Source organism: Anser anser (assembly GCF_964211835.1).
Source record: "Anser anser genome assembly, chromosome: 3".
Lineage (NCBI taxonomy): Eukaryota > Metazoa > Chordata > Aves > Anseriformes > Anatidae > Anser > Anser anser.
The window spans coordinates 116,602,797-116,623,393 of NC_139722.1; the positions used below are offsets into that span (position 1 = coordinate 116,602,797).

General features: G+C 46.5%; 1 protein-coding gene across 10 annotated transcripts in view; it reads right to left on the reverse strand.

Annotated features, from left to right (window-relative positions):
- Nucleotides 1–1,283: 1,283 nt before the first annotated feature.
- Nucleotides 1,284–20,597, reverse strand: part of LOC310896863 (uncharacterized protein) — a 202,306-nt gene continuing 182,992 nt past the window's right edge. For 4 of the 10 annotated variants that reach the window (XM_083829747.1, XM_083829742.1, XM_083829743.1 and 1 more), the window contains 3 exons: nucleotides 8,797–9,006; nucleotides 5,441–5,571; nucleotides 1,290–5,031 (listed from right to left, as the gene is read on the reverse strand). In XM_083829747.1, coding sequence (XP_083685873.1) covers nucleotides 4,969–5,031; nucleotides 5,441–5,571; nucleotides 8,797–9,006 — 404 coding nt within the window. In that variant the 3' untranslated portion in view covers nucleotides 1,290–4,968. Of the gene's footprint in view, nucleotides 5,032–5,439; nucleotides 5,572–6,041; nucleotides 6,253–7,230; nucleotides 7,461–8,257; nucleotides 8,495–8,796; nucleotides 9,007–16,496; nucleotides 16,840–18,781; nucleotides 19,049–20,597 lie in introns of those variants that run through there. The other 6 variants (XM_083829741.1, XM_083829740.1, XR_014581875.1 and 3 more) reach the window with 5 other exon arrangements.

Genomic DNA, 20,597 nt, shown 5'->3' on the forward strand with positions numbered 1-20,597 from the left:
ATGACCTCCCCCTCTGCCAGCCTCCACACTCTAGGCCTCCTAATTATTTTGTCCTCCATATAATTGAACTTCATTTTTATTCTGATCCCTCTTAGCCTCCACTCTTACGACCTCCCACTCTCCCAGCCTCCAATTACTGGGCCTCTATTCCATGAGCATCCCAGTCTTTCGGCCTCCAAATTACTTAACATCCATCTTCTTTGTCAGCCCTGTTTCTCAGCCTCCATGTTATTACCACCCATTCTTCCAACCTCTACTCTCTGGTCCTCTATTCCTTGAACCTCCCACTATCTCAGCCTCCCATTTTCCTTAACCTCCATCTTCTCACCAGGCCTCTTTCTCTGCCTCCTCTCTTATGACCTCCCCCTCTCATAGCCTCCACTCTCTATGCTTCCCATTTTTTCTGGCTTCCTCCTTTAATCATCCTTGATGATTAGCCTTGATAAGGCTTTTTGACACCGTTCCCCACAACATCCTCTTCAAGAAACTGGCTGCTCGGGGCTTGGACTGGCGTACGCTTCGCTGGGTTAGAAACTGGCTGGATAGCCGGGCCCAGAGAGTTGTGGTGAATGGAGTCAAATCTGGTTGGAGGCCGGTCACTAGTGGTGTCCCCCAGGGCTCAGTGCTGGGGCCGGTCCTCTTTAATATCTTTATCGATGATCTGGATGAGGACGTCCAGTGCACCCTCAGTAAGTTTGCAGATGACACCAAGCTAAGTGCGTGTGTCGATCTGCTCGAGGGCAGGAAGGCTCTGCAGGAGGATCTGGATAGGCTGGAGCGATGGGCTGAGGTAAACTGCATGAAGTTCAACAAGGACAAGTGCCGGGTCCTGCACCTGGGGCGCAACAACCCCAAGCAGCGCTACAGGCTGGGAGAAGAGTGGCTGGAAAGCTGCCTGGCCGAGAAGGACCTGGGAGTATTGGTTGATAGGCAGCTGAATATGAGCCAGCAGTGTGCCCAGGTGGCCAAGAAGGCCAACAGCATCCTGGCCTGTATAAGAAGCAGTGTGGCCAGCAGGTCTAGGGAGGTGATTGTCCCCCTGTACTCGGCTCTGGTAAGGCCGCACCTCGAGTACTGTGTTCAGTTTTGGGCCCCTCACTACAAGAAGGACATCGAGGTGCTCGAGCGAGTCCAGAGAAGGGCGACCAAGCTGGTGAGGGGTCTGGAGAACAAGTCTTATGAGGAGCGGCTGAGGGAGCTGGGGTTGTTCAGCCTGGAGAAGAGGAGGCTCAGGGGCGACCTTATTGCTTTCTACAGTTACCTTAAAGGAGGCTGTAGCGAGGTGGGGGTTGGTCTGTTCTCCCACGTGCCTGGTGACAGGACGAGGGGGAATGGGCTAAAGTTGCACCAGGGGAGGTTTAGGTTGGATGTTAGGAAGAACTTCTTTACCGAAAGGGTTATTAAGCATTGGAACGGGCTGCCCAGGGAGGTGGTGGAGTCACCGTCCCTGGAGGTCTTTAAAAGACGTTTAGATGTAGAGCTTAGCGATATGGTTTAGTGGAGTACTTAGTGTTAGGTCGGAGGTTGGACTCGATGATCTTGAGGTCTCTTCCAACCTAGAAATCTGTGATACTGTGATACTGTGATACTGTGATTATGCTTTGATTCCCTCAGTCTCAGCTTCCACTCTTATGACCTACCACTCTCCCAGCCTCCAATTACTGGGCCTCAGTTCTCTGAGCCTCCCCATCTTTTGGCTTCCGATTTACTGAACCTCCATCTTTCTTGGCGTCCCTCTTTTTCAGCCTTCACCTTTACCACCTCCCACTTTTCCGGCCTCCAATTGCTGGGCCTCTATCCCCTGAGCCTCCTGCTATCTCAGCCTCTCATTTTCCTTAACCTCCATCTTTCCTGGCATCTCTTTTTCTCAGCTTCCACTCTTATGACCTCCCACACTCCCAGCCTCTACTTTCTGGACCTTTAGTCCATAGGCCTTACACTCGCCCAACCTCCATTTTACTTAACCTCCATCTTTCTTGGCATTCCTCTTTCTCAGTCTTCTCTCTTATGACCTCCTAGTAACTCAGCCTCCACACCCTGGGCCTTACTGTCTTTTCTCCTCCCATTAATGGTCTCCAACTTTCTAGGCCTCCCCTTCCCCAGGCCTCCCACTAATACATCTTTCACTTTCTCAGCCTCTACCCCTTGGGCCTCCCACTCTGGGCCTCAGTCTCTCTCAGCCTGTACTCTACCAGCCTCTCAGTATTAGTCTCCCAGTCACCCAGCCTCTTCTCCTTGGGTCTCCCACTTTTGGTCTTTATTTCTGCACCTCAGCTCACTGGGCTTCCACCTGAGATCTCTCATTTCCTCAGTCCCCCTCTCCCTCAGCCTCCCGCTGTCTCAGTCTCCACACTCATGACCTCCCAATCAATCAACCTCTGCTCCCTGAACGTCTTCTTAACTCAGCCCCCCAATTAATTGTCTCCAAATCTGGGCCACCATCTCCCTCAGCCTCCACTAACTCTGGCCTTGAAATATTAGCCTCCCACTTCCTCAGCCTCCATTTCCAGTGCCTCCCACTCTGGGCCTCCATCTCTCTTAGACTCCACTCCACCAGCTGCCAAAAATTGGCCTCTAATTCAGCCACCCTTCACTTTCTGGGTCTAGATTCACTAAGCTTCCCATTCTCTTGGTCTCACACCTCATGGGCCTCCCACTAAGACAGTCTTTCACTTAACCTCTGCTCCAGAAGCCTCCCACTCTCGGCCTCTACCTCTCTACCAGACTCCAGATATCAGTTTTACAATCACACAGCCTCCACTATTTGGGCTTCTAATCCCTGCACCTGCCATTCTCTTGGGCTCCCACTCCCTGGGCCTCCACTTACTGGGCCTCCCAATTTTGGCCTCCCACTCTGGGCTTCACTATTTAGACCTCAACTCACTGGTCCTCCACCCTAGTTCTCCCATTTCCTCAGCCGCCATGTCTCTCATCATCCCACTCTTTCAGTCCCCACCCTCGTGACCTCCCAGTCAATCAGCTTCTATTCCCTGGGCAGCTCCTTCACTCAGCTTCCTATTTATTACCAGCCTCCAAATCTTTAGGCCACCATCTCCCTCAGTCTCCACTCTTCCATTCTTGAATTATCAGCCTCTCTCATCCTCCAGTCTTTTGGCTTCCCACATATCCAGACTCCATCCTGTTGGCCTGTAATCTCTGGGCTCCTATTCTCTTGACCTCCCAGGCCATGAGTCTCCACTCTCTGTCCAATATGGCTCTCCTAATACTTTATCTCCTGCTTATTTGGCATCTACTATCTGTGCCTTAACTTGCTGAACCTCCATGCTAGGCCTCCAATTTCTTCAGCCTCCATTTCTCTCTGCATCCTTCTCTCTCTGCCTCTACTACAATGACCTCCTAGACACAGCCTCCTCTCCCTTTGCCTCTCCTTCACTCAGCTTCCCGTTAATGACCTTCAGATGTCTGGACCTCCCACTCCTTCAGCCTCCACTCCCTCCTATTCTGGGCTCCCATCTTTCTCAGCATCCACTCTCACAGCTATCAAGTATCAGCCTCCAAATCACCCTGCATTCAGTCCCTGAGCTTAGACTCTCCAAGCCTCCTATTCTCTCAGCCTCCAACTTTCTGGGCCTCCACTCTCTGTACCTCCTAATATTTGCCTCCCATTTTTGATATCTCTATCTGGGCCTCCACTATCTAGGCCTGCAACAATTGGCCTCCTACTCCATAGACCTCACACTCACTCAGCATCCATTCATGGGACCTGCACTCACTGAACCTACCACTTTCTTCTACTTTCTTCTTCACTCCTCTAATGTTTAAGCCTCCAAGTCAACCTCCCAGTCTCTTGGCCTCCCGCATACTAGATCTCCAATTCAGGGCCTCCCACTCTCTCAGACTCTGATTTACTGAGCCTCTTCTCTTGCGGCCTTCCACTTAGAATCTAACTCAGCCTCCTACAGACTGAGTCTCCAACTCTGGGCCCTACACTCTCTTGGCCTCCAATTTCTGAGCCTTCCACTCTCAGCCTCCTAGTGTAAGCTTCCATTCTCTTGGCTTCCCAGTTGCTGTGCCTCCAACTGCCTGGGCCTCCTAGTCGATGGGTCTGTACTCTTTGGGCCTCTCACTCGTCCTGTAACTCTCTGTTGCCCACTTGCGGGGCCTCCCACTGTTAGTCTCCCATTCTCTCAGCCACCACTCTCCGGGCCTCTACTCTCTAGGCCTTTCACTTGCTGGGCCTTTATTGTGTTGGAGACAGTGCTGTACGACCTGAACAAGACATAGCTGCATAATGTCTTTACTGCAACAGAAAGGTGAAGCCCTTCAGAAACACATACAACGACTGAAAGCATTTATTGACACTTCTAGTGAATAAAAAGAGTCAGCAGCTGCCCTCTTTCTTAACAATGGCTGATTTGGGGAACCAGCACCTTTTTGTGGCTTTTCCTTAACTCCAGCAGAGGAGTACAAAACGGTAGTAAAACAATGCAAGAACAGTGGTCCTCCAAGAAAGATGAAATACGTCAACCTCTTATTTTTCAATAGGAAAAAAAAAAAAACAACCTTGGTACAAACTCAGGATGAAACTATAAAAGAGCCTGTGAGTAATAGAAGGTTGAAGTACCGATCTTACAATTATGTTCTCTCATTAGAGAGAATATATTATGGCTGGGATTTGGGACAAAACACCAGGGGAAGGGGTTGGAAAACTCAAAAAAAAAAAAAAGAAAGAAAAAAACACCTTGATAGAACAATTAAAATTTGCCACACAAAGGAATTAATCCTGTCCAGAATGGAGTTCCTGGAAAGCAGCACTGTGAGATGTTTCATACAAACTACTGCAAGAAAGAAGTCCCAAGTCAGGAAGGTACCACGAAGTGAATGCTGGAGACCGCAGAAAACAGCATGTAACGCTGTCCGCTCTGTGGTGAATGATACAGGTGAGGGCACGTGCAGTGGTAGCCAATGGAGGTAGAAAGGGAAAAACAAAATGTATCAGCAGCAGTGTCAGCTCTGGTCCTCCTGGTAGCGAGCGCTGATGTTGTGCTGCAGTGTGAGGACGGATTCAGCCTAGGGAGGAAAAAAAAGCATTAGTGATTGTGAGTACACAAGTCAGTGTGCAGTGTGTGCCCAACCCCAGCAGTATTAGGGAGAAAAAAAAAAAAGCAATATGGAAATTAGAATGTTAAATCTCAGAAGATATGGCAACTATGGACTTCTAGCAAGTGCATGCAGGACACTCTTCAGAAGGACAGGAGAGTACCCCAAGGAGGATGTAGGAAACTCCACGATGTGGGAAAGCTCCCAACAGAGCAGGTCTGAAGGAGGAGACACAGGCCCCTCATCTTTATGTACAGATGTTTCTGTGGAGATGTGAAAAATGAACATTTCCTATTGCCTACAGAGATACTCTTGGAAATAGGGCTAATGGCAAACATGTTCCTGTGCTGCACATGTCCACAGTGTCCCTTTCACTCACGCTCAGGACCCCTTTGGGGACTCCTTCCTGCAATGCTGTTTGAGTTGTCTTTAGCACCTGTAGCATTTCACAGGAAAAAACAATTTCTTGACAGAGAAGAGGTCCAGGGTCTGCACAGGTCCTCGCTGAATCTGAAGAAAAGAAGGATAAAAGTATAATCAGAAGCTTTAAAAAACTTTAAGAGTGTGTTGCCAAGCAAAACCTAAATTTAACAGAAGTTTAAGGGAAGAGAAAGATGTGCAAAGAAGCCTGACAGCCCAGTGACACCCAGCTGCAGAAGAAACAGGAGTAACATAAACAGATGCTAGACCTAATGTGAAGCACTAAGGTCTACAGACCCCAACAAAGAGCAGATGAACTCATTCTCTTCAAATTGTATTGCCAAAATGAAGACCTGGTCTTCACATGACAGGAGTGCAAAGAAAAATGCAATGGTTGTTGAGACAGAAAAGACTCCTCTTTTGGCCTCATCATCCACTGAGACTCTTGTTGCTTCAGCCATCAGTGCTGACATGGGAGAGGGGAGCTGTGCACTGCCCACCGTGCGGGCACCAGCAGCCCCTGGGACCCCCACCCCCTAACATGCGGGAACTCAGCTTACTCAGTGTGCAGATCCGGCCACTGCTGCACCATGAATGGGGCACAGAGTGGCAGCCTGCTGAGCCCCACGGAGGCAGCACCTTGGAAATGTTTTATACGGGAAGACTGGGTGTTTCATCAGCTTCCAGCAGGAAGACAGAGAAAGCCCTCAGAAGTGGGTGTTCTTCCTCGGAAAGCTGGGCCAGAGGAGGAGCACGGTGAGGCAGCCAAGTCTGTGGACAAGACACAACCAGAACTCATTAACTCACCGCTATGGTGCTGCTGCTGCCTCCAGGGAGACCACACAGCAGCACAGAGCACCCCAGAGATTAATTGAACACAGTTAATTATTAGGTGGTTTAGGATATATTTGCATTTCTTTATTGTGTTTTTGTTGTTTGTTGTAGTCATTTTTGGCTGAGGAAACTCTAACTTACGGAAACTTTGAAAAGAGGCATTTTGAATGGACTCTTGTGTCACCCAGGGGTTGGGGTGACACATGGCTTTGCCACCCCCATCACCTCCAAGCCCTTTTGCTGCCTGCTGACATAGGAGAAGAGCCCTGAGGACTTTTCAGGATGGCAATCCTCGCCTGGTACCTGCTCTTGCAAAAGTACATCACAAAATAAATGAGCCCCATGTCTCAGTCAACAGACCGGAGATAGATTTCTGCTGGAATCTACAAAATCTGAAACCTGAAAGAAATAATTATTTATTTAGTTAATGAAAGCTGGCAGCAGAATCACAACCCCCTGAAATACCAGCCTCTAAGTACGGACATAGAGCTCTAGATTTAGCTGGCCTAAGACATTGTTAGCTGGGAATCTGCTTAGAAACATCACCTTTGTAAATGTGGGTTGGTTCATGCCTTTGCACCAAGACCTGCTTACTGTTGTGGGTTTACACAGAGGAGCTGAAGTACAAGGCACGATTTAGTATAATGGTATAACCAGTATAACCACATCAAAGGCAACAGAGAGACACTTACTTCCAGTGGAGGATGCATTCATGTGATTGCCATTTGCCTGAGATTGTGAGATTATATGAACACTGAAATTTAAAGCGAAGGGGGGTGCAAATTAAGCAGACTGAAGCGATGGGAAATGCTTGCATGTGTCTTTGTGAAGCCAACACTTAGAGGAGTTTTGTTCCAAACTATCTGGAATTTTTAAGCCATTTCTCCTGAGTATTTCACCCACACTCTCACTAACCGGGCACAAGCTCTGAACACTGAGAACAAGGGATCCGCTCTGCAGGGAGTTAATTCCTGGCAGCCAAATTCATATGCAGTGCAACTCTTCAGACATTAGGGGTGTTATCCCCAGGGATAAAATTGGCCAACGGCATCTGTATCCAGCCTGGATGAGCAGGAACGGCTTCCTTGACTTGCAGAACTGATTTGTGCCAGCTCCAAATTTGGCCTTGTGTCTTTCTCTTTGTTCTGTGTATAGTTAAATAGACAAGATGAAAAAGCCATGACTAATTAGACTGTTAAATTAAACTGCTCTAAATTTATTTTATGTGATGCATAAAGTTCATAAAAAGAGGTACCCAGAGTAGTATCAGTGACCTTTCTCTAGAAGCTGCAGTCCACCCGGATGCTTTTTTGAACCAATTGGCTGAAAACTCATGGATTTCTTAACACCTTTTATTCCCTCTCTGCCACTTTCAAACCTGAAGGATTTATTTTTATCAGTCCCTCACCCACATAATGACTTTAAAATTCCTTAGGTTCATACCTTAAAATATAGCTGGGAATTAGAAGTAATGCCAATTAACAAGTCAAGGCTCAAAGGCACTGATGGAGTTAGCTTGTACTTCTCCCTGGAAAACTGTCATAAGTATATATAAGAATCTGCACACCTCAGGATTTCAGTTTGGAGCTCTCTGCCTGTTTGAAAGAGCCTTCTCAATGATGTTTTCAGCCTTGCCACCACTGCAGTGCCATCAGGCTGGGCAGCCCTGAGCCAGAGGGGTAGTGGCCAACCCATCCTGTTCCAGAAGAGCCTTTCCCAGCAGCTGCCTCCTCTCACCGTCTCAGCACCTCCATTTGGATGGGCTTGGCTGGCGTGTCTGCATTTGGACCCACGGGCCTGCCCTCACCACACCAAAAAGGCAGTTTATATGCTCCAGGCATCAGCTGATTCCTGGATCTGAAAGCCCTGAATTTCAAGACAGGCAAAACCCCCTTATTTGATATGCACACGTTACTCCCATTCCCATTTACCAGACACGCACATAAAAGGCGATTTGGTTAGACCTTGTGAGCCTCCGCTTCAGGATTTGGCACACTACGGGGACCTCACTTTAGTTCCCAGGTCTGTCCACGTCTTCAGGCAAGTTATTTCACTTCCCCCAATTCAGTTTCCTTGTCAGTAGCAAAGTGGTGTTTGCAATATAAAGCAGCACGCTCTCCCTCCAGCTACGGAGCCTTGTTTGTCTTACTGGAAATGCCGCTTTTGCCCTTCAGGGTCCCTTGTGAGGTGGGATCGGGGAACAGGAGAGACAAAGAGTAAATCGAGTCATTTGGGGAGAGGGACTCACTTGAGAATTTTGTCAGGTGAGCAAGTTTTCTTTTTGTTACCACGAGCTACTTGCATGATCTTATTACCAACACCTTTGCTGTTAAAATGACTGTCCCTATTTCACACTTCATTAGAAGCGATACCGGTTATTTACATCCCAATTCCAGGTTTAGGCTTTCTGTGCATATGTTATCACCATCAGCCGAGCCCCAGTGGCCAACCCAGCCTGCGTGAAATCCTGCCTGCACGTACCTCCTGTGAGAGCTGCTAGGAGCAGAGCTTGGCCCTCTCCAACCCCAGCCCAAGGGAAGTGGTGGTGGTGACCGAGTGGTGGTGTGAGACCTCCTCGTATCCTCTGAGCCCATAGTCCTGCTGCCCGGTGCTTGGTTGGGCAGGGCTGCGTCCTCACGGTACTGGGACAAGGCACACCAGCTTGGCACAGTCCAGCTTTTCTTTTCATGCCTGAGGAAGAAAACCGGGGAGGTTAGATGGCTTTTTGGAAAGCTCAAGTTGTATATTGTGGCTGTGGCATCCCCAGTTCCACGCTGCACTTCCCCACTTCATACTCCTGTATTCAGGAACGATGTATTTTCAGCAAAGGTGTGAATATCACTCCCTTTGCAGCTAATCCTGACACGCCAGCGGCCCACAAACACTGTATTGCTAAGCAACACTTGACAGAATCCGTGCCAGGTTGTGTCGGTCCCTTTTGATGTTTCACAGAAGCATTGTCATTTCCATCTCTGGCATTGTTTCCAGCATTTTGGGTGTCAGTGTTCCTGAAAACCATCACAGAAAGGATGTTTATTGAACTGTCAGAGGGTGAATGATTGACACTAGGCACAAGTACTTTTCATGTTCAGGTTTTGGCATGCCACAATTGGATTATTTCCTGATAAATGCCATCCAATTCTACCAGATGGACCACTGAGAGATATGCCAACCTGTGTGAGAAATGGAGTAGATACTCAGTGCCACTTATTGGTAGATGTGTGCTTCTCCAGCCTATCCTTTTGTGTAGCTGCAGGGTATTTTACTGAAGCAGTGGCTTTTGTGATGCTCATAATTAGAACAGCAAGGCAATTTTCATCGTGGGAAAGCGGAGATTTCAATGCCCAAATTTGATTTCCTTCACCTGACTGCGGAAGTGTGTTACCTGTTCCTCTCCTTTCAGATTTAATGTGTGCTCTGTGACTTGAGCATTAGAGAGCCGTGGATTTTGAAAGTCGGGTATTTCACATATATAAATATTTTCAATAAACCAATCCTCCGCCTTCCCGTTCATCTATTCCTAACGGCTCATTTACAGATCCAAATGCAATACAAGGATTGTGGGGCAGGTAGAACATCTAAGAGAATGCATTACACGTACCTTCCGAAGTTTATTAAACAGCTGAACTCATTTCACTGGTGCTCAGCCAGGGAGCGGGTGGTTATCTGTGCTCTCGGGATGAAGGAGTGGCAAGAGGCAGCAGGAGGGGCTGACGCAAGCCGGGGATGGATGTCAGCAGGGGGGTGGTAGGTTGTGGCTGCCAAATCATCTCTGGAGCTCTTTGGGGTGTGTGGGGAAGAGGGACCGAGTACGAAGAGCCTTCCCATTGCTGCTGGTGCCTATGCTGAGCAGAGCAGGGAAGGCAGCCCCCCCTCGAGCCCCCTTGCGCAGGTGCTGGGTGAGGAATTGCCACTGGGCACAGGAGCTTTGCTTTAGTTGAGCTTGGTTTTGCTGGGTGTTGGGGGGGGGAGGAGGGGGAAGTTGCCTTTTGTTTGTTCGGAGTGACATAGGGTGAAATCCCTAATTCTTGAGGATGGGAACTCACAGGTCCATGAAAATACATTTTTTTCTGTCTGAACTGACCCAGTAGTGAGACAAAAGAAACATTAAGTTATCTATTCCTGTACTCCTTGGCACTTTAATATATACATAAAAAGCAGAGCCTTTGTACTATACCTAATGAGCAGAAGTGAATAATGTGGTATAATTAGCTTCCCTTTCTCAGCCTGCTCTCTCAGATATCTCAGCACACTTCTGACAACAGCATGGTACAAGTGGTGACTGGTGCCTACATTTTAGATTTACCATCACTTCATTGTTCTGCACTAACACATTTTTCATCTTTGCCATTATGAGGGCCTTTCTCCGCCGTACTTATTTCTGCATTTTAGCCGTTGGCTTAGTCACTGCCAGCTCAAATGAAACACAGCTCAGGCAGAAGCTTCGGGGTGGAGAGGCTGTTATTGCACCATCCCCTCCCCAGAGACCTGTGGTCAAACCCCTGGGTGCGCACACGCACGCACACCTAAAAGTGTGTCTGACCGACAGCTCAGCCCTGCCATCACCTAAAAATAACACGTAGAACAACAAGCAGTCCTTTTTGGATGGCCTTGGTTAACTAAGGCCTTGATCTTGCAATGGTTTCCACATCGGCCAATTTCTGTGTCTCACCAGGGATCTCAGAGCTGCTAATTTCCAAAGTTCACAAAACACACAGAAAAAAAATATATATACAAAAGAATATAGCTTTATGTACCCTCCTACTATTCCAGAGCAAAACTCTGAATAATAGTCTTTTTTGTTTTGCTGCTCCTACGAAAGGGAGTCAAGAGGCAAAGTGATTATGCAGGGCTTTAAAAAACAGACAGATCAAACAACTCCAGCTCCCAAAAAAAAACACCCTGTAAAATGATGTTACTGGGGTTACTTCCAAGAAAGTAACTAAAATTTTACTGCAGATTTGTTAGTAAGCTTGTAAATCAATTCAAAACCAACGCTGTTTAAAAATCTGTTATGCACAGATGCAGTAAAACGAAACACATGCAGGTAATGCCGCTGGTGCTGAGAACTTCAGAATTTCCTTAAAGTAATAACTTTAATTCAGTTCTTTCTGGCATAAACTTTTTCATCCCATTATGTCAAAAACTGTATTATCCATCCATTTGTCTGTCAGAACTATTCCCCCCGGGCCCATATACCAGTGGTTCTTCTATTCTAAACCTCCCCATTACATCCTGCTATCAAGAGTCACAATTTTCAGTGAAAGTCTCTTGTGACTTTTGACAATGTTTTACAGTGAACTAGACCAGGAAGCTCAGAGTTAAAGGAAATCTTCCATTCTGGCAATGAATATGTAATAGGCATTACACTGTGCAGTATACCAAAAATGTAAGGTTCATTAAGTCTTTCAAAGGCAAGAAGTTCCATGTAGCTTTGAATGAACCTGTCTTTGCGATGGCATTAGCAAATGATATTTGGGGCTAGGAAATATTAATACTACACATTAAGGAACGAATTTGTTTAAATGTTCTGTGGCTCTGCGTGGATGCAGATGATCCAGGAATAAATAAAAAGTGAATAGTTGTCCAACTTTATATGTAAATTGTCTTCGGCTTATATGCATAAGAATGCTCTTTGCTACTAAATTCCTTCATATTAACAAGTGGGAGTGTAACTAATATATAAAATAAAGTCATTCTCTTTAATGAGAATGCTAAATATTTTAGAGAAATGCACAGCTATGAAATATTGTCAAGGGCATTTTTATACTTAAGTTTAAGAACACTTATGACTTAACTGTTGAATAATTTAACACATTCAGCCTTGAAGTACTATTTATGTATGTTTTTTAATGTTCATACTTATGTTGGCTTTTCTTTGCTAAGGATTTAGGACCTTTGATTTCTGTTTATAAAATTTACATCTTTAATCTCCCAGCTCTGTGCATTTCCCTACTTGACTCCTGCAACAATATAGGCGAAAAACGCTGAGAGGAAAATGGAGCTGAAAGCCTCGTGCAGCTTGGAACGGGGATTTTAGCAAGTGTAAGGACAGATTTTAAGGAAATGAGCTCCAAGTAGAAAACCTTTATAAACATCAGCCACCTGTACGGCTCGGGTGGAGGATTTGCAAACGAGTTTATGAGCTTTCTCCAGTAGGCGAAGAAAGCCCCACCGAGTGCCCCAGCCATGACTTGCATCACGTCAGCCCTTTGTGGGGAGCCCTGGGGCATGCCTGGAGGGTGATAGGGAAATTCCCTGCACGGCTCCTTGCGTGGGCAGGGGGACACAGCTGGCGTGGGGGATGCCCCTTACCCCACTAGGCGCCTGGCTCTGCCCTACTGCTGCCTGTGCTGGGGCATGGGGGCAGCTCTGAGAGCTTTGTGAACGTTAGCTTGAAAGCTAAACTACGTTGGCACCCAAAATGTTGGGGGTGATTTGGCTGACCACCCCGGGCGAAAGTTCTGCTGCGATATCACATGAAATTCACCCTGGAATAAACAAAAACATCAACCGAAACTGTTTACAGTGTATCTTGTCGCCTTTCATTACTGTATTTTGCAACACGCTGATGCTTCGTGACACAGCAGATGTAACTTGACGTGTCATACATAGAGCAGCGACTTTCAGGAATTTCTGAGACACATTTCTTTCAAAAAGCGGCATCTCAGCCCAGCAGCTGGACCGCGAGTGCATTTAAACCGAGGCTGGAAGAGCTGGGCTACAATGCAAAGAGCATTGCACATGGAATATTTGGTCTGACTTTTTGTCTGTATTTTATATGCTACAAGCCATAGGCAGGGAAATGGACAGATCATCTAGCACGATGGATGAGCTGCTGCCAAGCCGATGTTACTGTATAGCTATGGGCCCCTCAGTACCCATTCTGCCTCTGATAGTCATCACTTGCCAGTGTCCAAATGGATTATATATATCTGGCATGTTTATGGTATAAAGGAAGATGAATCTGAATATCTGCGAACCTTGGGCTCACGGGATGATGCATTTGGAAGGGAAAGCAAGTTTTTCAAGGGCAAAAAAAAAAAAAAAGTTGGTAGGGTTTTATCAAAGGTTATTAACCTAAAACCTCCTCGCATCAGGCTGCACTACCACAACATTAAGAGATAACTTACTTAGCTGGGCGGACAGAAGGAGAGTGCTAGGATTAAGAGGGAGAACCACCACATATTTGAGTGCAGGGACGTCTTTCAAGCTGGAAACCGTACGTGGTGGTCACTAGCACAGCGAGCTGAGTAATTTCTTCAGTGCTGATGTTGATTCAGACAAGCAGATCAGATCAGCAGGAGTAGTCAGAGGGAGCTGGTCCCATGGTGTTCACAATGTCTGGGCTGGTCGTGGCTGAGCAGGAGACCCTGGAAGGAGGAGAGCTGGGGGTGCCAGCCTGCCCTGCAAGGGACACTTGAAAGAGGCGTCCTGCTGAGCAGAAACGGCTGCTGGGGCACATCAGCCTGCCCCCACGAGTGCCTCAGGAGCTGCTGCTTTCCAGGGCATGGGCACTCTGTGCCTGCAGAGGCAAAATGAAGAAGCCTGAATGACTAGCAGGGACATGAGATACAGGATGATGTAGGGTGAGGAGGAGAAAACTATTCCCTTGCAGCCCTGGACCAGATCCTCCAGAAGCGGCGATGGGGGGTCTCGGCGCTGAGCCCATCTGCACCAGCTCAGCATCCTTGAAATGTAAGTATGGCCCCACTGGGGTCTTTAACTCGGCACTGCTGTCAACGCTGTCTTTGCGTCCTGGGAAGGAGATACCTAATTTGCTCAGAATAACCGCTTGCACTCTGCCTTCGCTTTCTGACAGACCTGAACAAGGAGGTAATTTTGTTCCACAAAAGCAGCATTAAACGAAAATTTGTAAATAAATTGAGAGAGAATTGGAGAGTGAAAACACTCGTCATCTTCCTTAAATTAAGCAACTCAGCGTGTGTCCTTGGGATATCGGCAAAGGGATCCAGAAATCTCAACGGGAAGTCAAGATTTACAAGAGAAATTCAAGAAGAAATGAGTGCTGCAGCTGTAATGCACAAACTCACAATCTTCCCAGGCCTCGCTCCTTTAAAAAACACCAAAACCTCTGGATCCTGTAGCTTCAAGGACCTCTTTTCCAAGAGTGCCTCCTGTAAAGCTTTATTTCCTTTTGAAGCCTGCTTTCTATTTTATTCTGGTTTTGGTGTTGTTGTTTTTTTTTGTTGTTGTTAAGAATATATTTAGGTAGGAACTGGCCTTTACATCCACAGACACTGTGGCTATCAGTCAATCTATCAGTAAACCGCTCATGAAGTTCACTAGACAAAGGGTTAGCACAGCTAGTACCACAATAATGTAGAAACAGAAATATTACAAAGTAAAGGCTTATAAAATAATAAAAATTCTACTTAGTTCAGATACCTCCCAGTGCCTTTGGCAAAATACCTTAAGCATTCCACATAAGGCGGGCATTGTCTTTATAAGATGGCACCTCATAAAATGGTATTAAATATCACCAACGGGGCTTCATATTTCATCCAGCAGGGTTTAGGCCAGACATGTTCTATATCACACATTATTAGAATGACATCTGCTTTGCAAGTTGTGTACCCAGGAGCATACCTTGATAACTCATTTCAGCACTCATTCTCGAGGCTTCTGTGGCTTCGTAATACCTAATATGTTTAACTCATTTTGAACAGAAGTCTAAAGCCTGTCGTGGCCCTCTGGCCAAAACTGTAGCTGTCAGGCAACGGAGCCAGCTATCAAACATTACTCATTTATCATTAGTGGTGATGCAGCTGTACAGAGAAATGTACCCACTGAAGTGAAGGGCTGTCAATTGTTCCCTGTATAATACTCCTCTTCTCAACAGGGCATTTCTCCATGGATGTATAGCTAGTGCACTTCACTACTTCCCCATAGCACAGAATTTATAGTAGCAAGGAAATGGGTAACATATTTTCATTTAAATGGGTCTGCCACAAGACGAATAAAGCAATCATCAATAGAATCTATAAGCAGAGAGAGATGCGACGCGCTGTTTATAAACATTACACATACGCATGTGTATGTATAAGTGTGTGGATGCGTGGTGCACATATACACATGCGGTGTTTATAAATAAGCTCTCTAGATCTGTATCGGTATTTAAAAACTGGCGCATGTTCAGTATTAAGGGCTCCGCTTCCTCTTCGCTCACCATTTCCATAAGAAGACTGGAATGTGCAATTTAGGCTTTAAATTTCCATGTCTATTCTGCTTACAAAACTCAAACACACGCTACCTTGAACTTCACTATCCTCAACTCTGCTCCCCAGGGAAGAAAGCAGCCAGATTAAATCTATATGAGAGATCTCCTGACTGCAGACACTGCTGCCTTTATTCACAAAGGCAAAGTGCAGCAATGGTCTGGGAAAGCACCACAGTTAAGATAGTATCTCAGGCTCCTTTGAACCACTGCTGCATGCAAATATTTGTACACACCATTATGAAGGAAGTGTGGCACAAGTCCCTGAATTTTCACTTATCTCCACACAAGCGAGATACGGAGGAGGGAGACAGACTCCGGTGGCAAAGAGCACAGCGCTGGCACCTGCGGCTGCCTGCCCACTTACCCAGCGGGGCTTCTCCTCTGCAGCCCAAAAAGGCCAGAGGGAACTTGCCTGTTGCTTTCAAGGCATTCACACAGCTGCAAAGATTTCAAAAGCGGGCACTTAAAATCAGGAATCCAAATCCATTTCCAGTGGCCAAAAGGAACATAACTGTTACTTGTACCTTAAATTCTCTTCTCCGTCCACTTATGCCCAAGTTGCTGGAAAACGGAGATGGTCATGATGATCTGTGCCTGCGACATGGTTTCAGATCTTTTGAGCAAGAAGCGACTTCAAACATCAGTCCCATGAGCTGTGTGATTCTGAGCAGGTATTATGCAAAGCCTTGATTTTCTACCCAAATTGCTACCATCCCAGATTCTCCCCAAACTACTTTGTTGAAAACTTTGCGAACTTTCTCCAGAGAACTTCAAGAAAGCTTTCTGCCCAACACGGTGCAACTAAGGGACTGTAACTGTCATGCTTTTGGTCTCGTTGTGCAAAGTTCCCATGAATTCTACCACAAGTAATGCCACCTGGTTAACAAAACAGCAACTGAACAACTTTATATGCATCATTACACATTTCTGGTATACTCACAAGGTAGGTATAGAAACCCAGTGACCAAAACACAGCTGTACTTCAGTGCTGTCCCATGTTTAAACACGGTTGCTGGCATCAACACGACTCTCACCCGTAACAGGATGAGTAATACGAAAATGGAGGAAGCATGCAGCCCTGAAATGTTGCATACACCATGGGACTGCTTCTGGGGAAAGCTCCTCTCCACCGGGAACGAGCCAGCTGTAGACACAGGCAAAGCTGGAGTTGCCTGGGGCAGTAGTCTCTTGAAGGGATGCCGCTGGGAAGGGGAGTCCGAGTCCCACAGCCTACTTTGTTTATGCTCAGGATCATTTTTTTCTCTTCTTCCCCACTTCTGAGCACAACTTACATGCCATGGCGCAGAGACTGCCCACTGCCTATTCCTTCCACCCTGGCCCCGGAGCAGAAAGCTTTGCATTGCTTTGGAAATACAAGCACATTTCATGCACAGCTGAAAATGAACACAGCAGAAAGGAAGATGATGAATGACAAACTTTTCCTGGCAGATGTGAGCTATAAAAAAGATCATGATGTGGTAAAACAAGTTTAACCAATGGGGTTTGCCAGAAACGCAGTGAAACAGGCTTCCAGCGTAAAAATGAAAATGACACCACCAGATTCATAAAAGGAAAAAAAAAAAAAAAAGAAAAAAAAATGAGCCTATCAAACAAGTAGCAACTTGGGATGCAGTGGGACAGTGGGATACGAAGAAAAGTGGAAACATGAAACCATCCACTTCTGTTTGTGTGATTTCCTTCATTCATAGCCCATGGTCTGGGCTGGGGCTCATCGTGTGCCACAGATCAGGACCACAGCTGCTAAGCCTCTCTCTTTGACCTGATCTGATATTATCTGCATTTCCAGCCGCCCTTGGAGCCTCATGTTCTCACGTTACCATGGGTCTGCACCTACTGCTCTGGCCCACAATAAACCTAGACACATTTGCGTTCACTCATTAGCTTCCTTATTTAATCTGGCTATGTGCAGAAGAGCACTGAGAGGAGGTGGTAAATGGTGGTTTCAGTAGCTGCATTTTATTGCTAAACCAACAAAACTCACCACTTGAACATGGCCCCTTCTTCTTGTTTTCAGCCGAAGCCTGGACAGAATCCATCTTTCCAAGTCGGAAGGGATATACATGACTGCGTAAAATCCCAGGAGCCTCTCCTCAAAATAGCCACAGGGGTTTGCAAACAAGTCACACCAAACATCCACTTCACCCATTCCCCCAGGGCTAAGCAAGCTCTCTCTGCAACACTCCCAGCTGCTTTTTGCTCAGAGGGTAGCGAGGCCAGAGCACAGACCTTTAGAAACATACTACAACTAGACCATGTAGGAAAATTACTGACTTCTAAAAAGTCATTTTTGTAACATTACATGCTAGTAGAAATTACAGGTTCAGTTTTGACTACCAAGTTAAGCAGGGGCTGGGGAAGCAAGCTGTCAGCCCACACAGGAAACAGACACAGCTGAGTTCTCTATGCTAAATTGTATGCCAGGCTGCAGAGGTCAGAAACTGCTCCTGGAAGAAGACTGTCTCTCTCAGGGATGTGCACCTTCCTCAGGTACTGAAGGATAATTTCTCCGTCATGTCCTGGAAGGAAAATGTGAATGGTAAAAGAGCCTTCCTCTGCAATGCTGAGGCTGGCAGGGTGAGACCAGGCTCCTGCCCCTTGGGGAGGGGTGGTTCACGTGGTTAGCAAGACATCCTGTGCTGAATCTCCCCCAAAAGATGAAACCTGTTCGATGTTCACCCACAGGACGTCTGGGAGTTTTATGCTTCCTCCTAATTCTCCCAAGCAAAGTGCCAGTCACCACTGCTGCTCACACATGAGTGGCTGTATCTCACTGCAGTTATCTTTGCTTACTGCTTTCACTCAGGTCCAAGCACAGCACCATGTCATGCGGCACCAGGCCTTATGTAGTCCTCTTGGATGCTTTTTCCACCGTGCTGTAGGTGACAGTGTGGCTATGAACCAGCATGAGCATGCAGCTACGCTCACCGCCTGTGTGCGCACTGATTCATACGTGATTAAAGCAGTGTCTGGGCAAGAAGAGCTGAATTAGACAGCTTTGGGTGACTAATTTCAAAATGAACATGTCATTATTGCACCGTGGCTTTTTAAGGTTACATTATTTCCTATGGGAGACCCATCCTTCCCATCCTTGCTCTCCTTGTAACCCCACTGCACCCCATGCCCCATCTGTTTCCTAACCCCGATGCCTTCCTCTCTCCAGACTGTTCTGTGTCATCTACTCCAATTTCCGGGGGAACATGGTACCTGCAACTGCGTGGTAGCGGCCGGGAAGCAGCGAGCAGAAGGGCAGCAGGAAGGCTGGATCCACGCTGTGCTTGCACTGCCCCAGCCCTGCAGAAACCCCCTCCTGCGCTGGGTTTCTGTGCGAGTCTCGCTGTCTGCTGCGTGGGGTCAGTGTTCGTTTGGAACATGCCTCAGTGCGCCGCTCCTTCCCACAGCTCTTCAAGGTTTGCATTACAGTACAGTTGGTGAGTCATGCGCAGATTAGTCACGGAGGAGATTTATTCCTGTCTACAGAAAGTCCAGCATGAGTAAGGACAATGTGAGTTTGGCACCAGCTTGTTTCGGTTCTGGCCGGTGCCAAAGGTAAGGTGACTTTGGTCTCACGTGCCCAGGTGTGCGGCTCCGACTGGTGGGGCAGACAGGGCACGTGTCCAACCTCATGACCTTCTGCTGAGACCAAAGACTTTATCACAACCAACTCAGGATGGGACCAGCTCATCTGAGATGCCCCTCTACAGGGTAGACAATGAACAGACTCCCACTGATTATGGACCTTTGCTGGGCCACACCACCAATGCGTGGAAAGCTCCAAGTCCTGGTGAAGCCTCCAACCAAAGCGTACTGGAAAACGATAAGTTGGATGAGCTCTTCATTGAGGCCGATAGCAAAATCCCCCTGCAAGGCCAGAGTTTTACTCTGTAGTGACGTAATTATGCAGGTAGCTAATTTCCCTATAAATCTACCAACCACAGAGCAAGTACTCTCTAAATTACCCATGGATATTTTTAACTGCAAAAATTGCTTTTTTTGATTTCATAGGGACAAATATAATGTCCACCTTTAACAACACATTTCTGACTGGGAAACTCTCTGGCATTCAGTTGCCATAATGGTAATGTTTTGCTAATTATTATTATTTTTTACATTCTGAATGTAAGTCGTAACTGCTGACTGCAGTGGTAGTCACAGGTCTGCAGGACACTTACCCAGAACCTGAGCTTCTGAAACAAGGAAATGTTTTCATTCATATTTTAAAATTCCATTCATTAACAGGTGTATATGGTTTGACTTCTTCAAAGTATGCTGCAGACACAGCCTAATAAATCTCCATGACACCTCACTGCATCTCCATTTTATAGATGTGGTGATTCGAATATATCCAAGTGAAATGACTTGCCCAAGGCTAATGAAGGAATCAATGTCAGAGACAGGATTAAAAGTAGAAAAATTCCTGGCCCCCAGTCTCATAACCTAACTGTGGTCTGCATTTCACTCATATGAAAACAGGAAAGGGAAACACATCTATTTTGAATATTGTGAAAAGTAGTTCATAGCAGATGGGCAGCCTGATGTTATAAAATTGCTTTACCTTGTCATAAAATATCAATAATACACAGGATGTGGTTCTTGTCCAAGACTACAGCAAGGTGTGAACGGCACAGAATGTGTCACTGGTGGCTTTTAGAGCAGCAGACGTTGCACTGGAAGTGTAAAATGAGTAGTCTTTGAGATGTTTCTCCTGCCCTATTCCTTAAAACCAATTTCTTCCTGTGTGTTACACAGCTGGCAAAAGCTGCTTTGAAGCTGACTAACACTAGTTCAGTACTGAACCTGCAGCAAGGTGCCTATTGTGGCACCTCAGAGGTGGAGCAAGAGGTCTGTAATGCCCATTTCTCAAATACACAGGCAGTGCCCGCTGACATTTTTTGGTGGGTCTACCCACCTATTTCTTAGATCCTAACATAGAGCTAGGCAGCATCTTCACTGTTGCCAAATGTAACAGGAAGACAATGCACCTGTCTAGTTGTGTAGAAGAATAATTTTTTTTAAAAAAAAG